At 24.8% G+C, this 4331-nt stretch overlaps 2 protein-coding genes across 2 annotated transcripts in view; one reads left to right on the plus strand and one right to left on the minus strand.

Annotated features, from left to right (window-relative positions):
- The window catches only part of LOC102681154 (aquaporin AQPAe.a-like), a 9302-nt gene that overhangs the window by 4192 nt on the left and 779 nt on the right, over positions 1–4331 (minus strand). Inside the window, exons 3-6 of the mRNA XM_031510258.1 lie at positions 4103–4270; positions 3571–3804; positions 3407–3487; positions 2894–3119 (exon numbers count right to left, since the gene is read on the minus strand). Of these exons, the coding sequence (XP_031366118.1) occupies positions 2922–3119; positions 3407–3487; positions 3571–3804; positions 4103–4270 (681 nt within the window). The 3' untranslated portion in view covers positions 2894–2921. The remainder of the gene's footprint in view (positions 1–2893; positions 3120–3406; positions 3488–3570; positions 3805–4102; positions 4271–4331) is intronic.
- Positions 4111–4331, plus strand: part of LOC102681282 (odorant receptor 30a-like) — a 3460-nt gene continuing 3239 nt past the window's right edge. The window contains exon 1 of the mRNA XM_031510231.1: positions 4111–4248. Within this exon, the coding sequence (XP_031366091.1) occupies positions 4220–4248 (29 nt within the window). The 5' untranslated portion in view covers positions 4111–4219. The remainder of the gene's footprint in view (positions 4249–4331) is intronic.

Here is a 4331-nt window from a genome sequence, read left to right on the forward strand (position 1 = left end):
TATTATTTCGATCCTTTTCTTCGATGAATTCTGTGAATTACAGAAACAAATTTCATTCTGACAATAATATAAAAAGATGAATAAAAAAGAATTAAAAAATTCATTGCTTTAATATATTTATTAAAATAATGCAATCGAGAAACTCGATAAAGCATTGATTATGATTATGTACATATAATATGATATATACATATATAAAATTTAAATATCAATTGAAATTTAAAATAATAATTCGAGTTAAAAGAAATTATAAAAATATAAAAATCTAAAATTTTATGCAAAATCGTAATTAATATAAACATAAAGAATAAAGGAGAAAAATATCTTGAAATAATATTTAAAAAAGTATTTATATTTTTCTCTCTTGTTTTTCAATTAATTAAAATAGCAATCAATATCTATAATTTTTTACTTATAAATGAAATTTGTATAATTAATATATTTTTCTATTGTGTATTTCTATTGGAACCCTAAAACAAAATATAGTATACGATCCTAAGTGGGCCTACAGTTTTGCGACATCTGTTGTCGATACTCAATATTCATTGATGGAGCAAGATATATATAATAGAATCAATGCTCAATACATTAAATTACAAATGAATTTTTACAATATTTTTTTTGTTAGAAAGTAGAAAATTGAATCTATTTTAATATAGATGAAAGAATAATTCAAAAGTGTAATTATAAAAATGGATTCATATGACGCAATATCATCATGTTTGTGAATACTCTACGACGTTTATATTCTCTGGACAAATGAAACATCTTTATCATTTTGATTGATAATATTTGTAGAAAAGCAAAAGTATACAAAACAAATGATTAATTTTGATTTGATTAGATCAGTTTTATATTTATATAAATTTATAATAATAAATTAATATTCCAACATTGAAAATGAAAATTCTAATTTTTGGCATAAATAAAATTACATAATTTTATTACATTTATACATTGCATTTATTATATTATATAATACTAACATTATCAATGTAAGGAAACTAATAGCATTTCTTCTTATTATGCAAGGGATACATATTATTACATAATATAGATTTCACATACTTATCGATTTTTCATGTATGTATTGCTGTTTAGGCATTATATTTCGGTTAAAAAATATTATAACCAAGATATGTCACATTCCCATAAATTCTGCAGAATCTTTTGTGTATTTTTCGAGCTAACTTTATGGGAACAAGAGATCAGATGAAAGGGACAAGCTATGAAACTGGTTTATAAAACTGGGTATATATGTACATAAATACATATGTAAAATAATACGCAGATGTTCGTATTACATGTGCACATAATCTGAAAGAGGCAAGAATAGAACAGGATGTCGGTCGATACATTCAGTCAAATGCAGACCGGGTGTTTCCTAACGTTTTTAATCTGCTTTCTCAGGCACATGGAAGCATTCCGGAACAATACTTTCTATAGCTGCATACAGATTTAATATATAGTAATTATCTTGCTTTAATTAGTTGACTGGATGGGAATTGAATCTAATCAGACAATAAAGAGGAATATATATATATATATANAAAATAAAATTTAATTAGATTAAGTTAAGTTAGATATTTTGTAATTTTGTCACTATAATTTGGTAAAATTTGGTATAATTTGGATCATCGCGGATTGAATATTGTGAATTTGTTTATGCAATCACTAGGTCATCGAATATATTTAGAAATCAGTATAACTATAGCTAAGGATCAACGTCTTTATATGGCTTGATACAGTTTATAGTATTTCTAAATCTTGTTTTCAGAGATCTGCGTTTCTAAATTATGTTTATCAAATTATGTTTATCATTATTATCATTATGATCTAGTGAATGATTTAATTTTCTACCAAACATCAAGATTGTACATTATATATTTAATTAAAAAATAAATTTGAATAAGTTTTATTTCTATTACTAAAAAAAATGATTAAAAATGGTTTAATAAAGAAAAAAATTAATTAAAAACAGAGAAAATAATTTTTTTTCGATTTTTATAAAATTGCTGTTTTAATAAATTGAATTTATATTTTTTAATATATATGTATAATTAATTCAATTTGAAATATGATCAGATTAATAAAATTCTAAAAGCCTTTATGAACTATGTCATTATTAATTCGAATTATTATTACATTATTATTATTATTACAATAATTTTTAAGTTGTGATGCGATATTCTAATGTCTATTACAATCATTATATTTTGATTATATGTATCATGAGTACATTGCTTGGATTAGTTCGTTTAGTAGATTATCAATGACAATACTGAAATTATTCAAAAAATAGAATAGTTTTAAATAGAATTTGCTTTTGTTTCACTAAAAATATTTCATTATTGACATATAAACATTATTATTATCTAGAAAATTATCTAATTTCAATTGATTTTAATTATAATTAAAAATTTAATTTAATTTTAATTAAATATATTTTTTGTCTACAAACAAATAAATTTTTAAATTAATAATAGAGAATTCTTATAAAATAATTTAAATATATACCATTTCCTTATATATTTTTATATTATTAATAAATATAAAATAATTAAAATCATTGTACTTATTTTATACGCATATATATGTATATTATTTATATATATATATTATTTATATATATATATTATATGAAATAGATAATATGAAAGTCATATTTATATAATTAGATAAAGAAGTATATATTATATAATCAGATAGAATTAATATGAAATTTGTTCTAGAACAAAAAAAAAAGAAATATAACATGAAATAAATGAGATACAAAGGTGCGTGCCATCTTGTAGCGTGCAGCGACATCCGTGGTGGCGTCATTAACTATTTTGAATATCATGGAAACAGAGATGGAAGACTATTATTGACTATCGATAATGTATTATCATACCTTAACGATCATTAAACAGTTTCTCCATTTATCCTAAACTTTCTTCGAGATTTTCCTCTTTTTTATTTCTTTTTTCACTATAATTTGTGTTATCATTAATTGCTTTTAATTCTATAAATTCGAGACAATCGTCATGTTTATTCTCTTTCTCTTTCTTCTCCGCAAAAAGATATACATAAATATACGTTCCAAGAAAGGCTCCAGCACACGGCCCGAACCAGTAAATCTGGATAAAATTTTTATAGAAAAAGAAAAAAATTATTATCATTACGTAATCTAATCACAGTAGATCAATATTTACACTACTCTTTTCTTTAAATCTATTAGGTAACATCTCAAAACCGATAAGGTTAATAAGAGAAACGTAAAGTACGGAAACTTGTTTCTTATCACATTCGATGAAGGTTAAGCTTGAAGATTTAGAGATTATATGAAATATAATATGAAGACTTAGAAAGACTTATATAAATCTCTAAACGGGCAAATAAATTATGTTTATAGAATTAAGCTCACCCATTGATTCGTCCAATTCCCGTTCCAAAAAGCTGGACCAAAAGTACGCGCAGGATTCATACTACAACCGGTGTAAGGACTCTAAAAAAAAACATATTTCCTATTTTTCCTCTAATTATGGTGATTTTTCAGGCAATTATATATTTTTAATTCAAATTGTGTACCGCTGCAAGTGAAACTCCAACAACGGAGAAACCGAATCTAATCGCTGTAGAATCTGTGGTGTGGGCGCATCTTGGATCCCAAGTGGCGCATGCTGCGCAAAGTATAAAGGATGTGCAAAGAATCTCGATTATAATAGCCTGCGTGATACTGATTCCAGGATGCACAACGGTTACACAATGTCCAATTGTCGCGTTTGAACGTCCATCGTTGAACAATTCGGATGGAGTTATCGTCTGTTCCATTAAAATTTCAATTAAACGTTTAATATCTAACACATTTATATTAATGACATACTTGTGATCGATTTATCATAAAATTCTGACGTCAACAACACACGTAAGTGATAATTTTTCATTTTCTAATCACATAAAATATTTTAATAGTAAATAATAAAGAATAACTAATTAATGTAATATTTAATTTTTCTATTTAGTGCATTTTATATGTGCATAGGCGAAAAAGTGTCGCATATCCAATTACAAGGACAAGTAGCAAACAAAGTGCATAACATAATGAATTAAAAATTTGTACCATTAATAATCCATATCCAATAGTTGCTCCAATGAATTGCGCGATTGCGTAAAGGATTCCTGTAGGGATAGTTTTAATTCCTAGAATAACCGCTCCTATCGTGACAGCGGGGTTTAAATGTGCACCACTTATGTGTCCCAACATCTGTGTTAATAAAAATTTTCTATTGTGATATATTATTACGGTAACATATAATGAGAATATCGTAATCTGTCATTTTTTTTTTTTT

The sequence above is a fragment of the Apis dorsata genome, unplaced genomic scaffold (assembly GCF_000469605.1).
Source record: "Apis dorsata unplaced genomic scaffold, Apis dorsata 1.3 scaffold_217, whole genome shotgun sequence".
Lineage (NCBI taxonomy): Eukaryota > Metazoa > Arthropoda > Insecta > Hymenoptera > Apidae > Apis > Apis dorsata.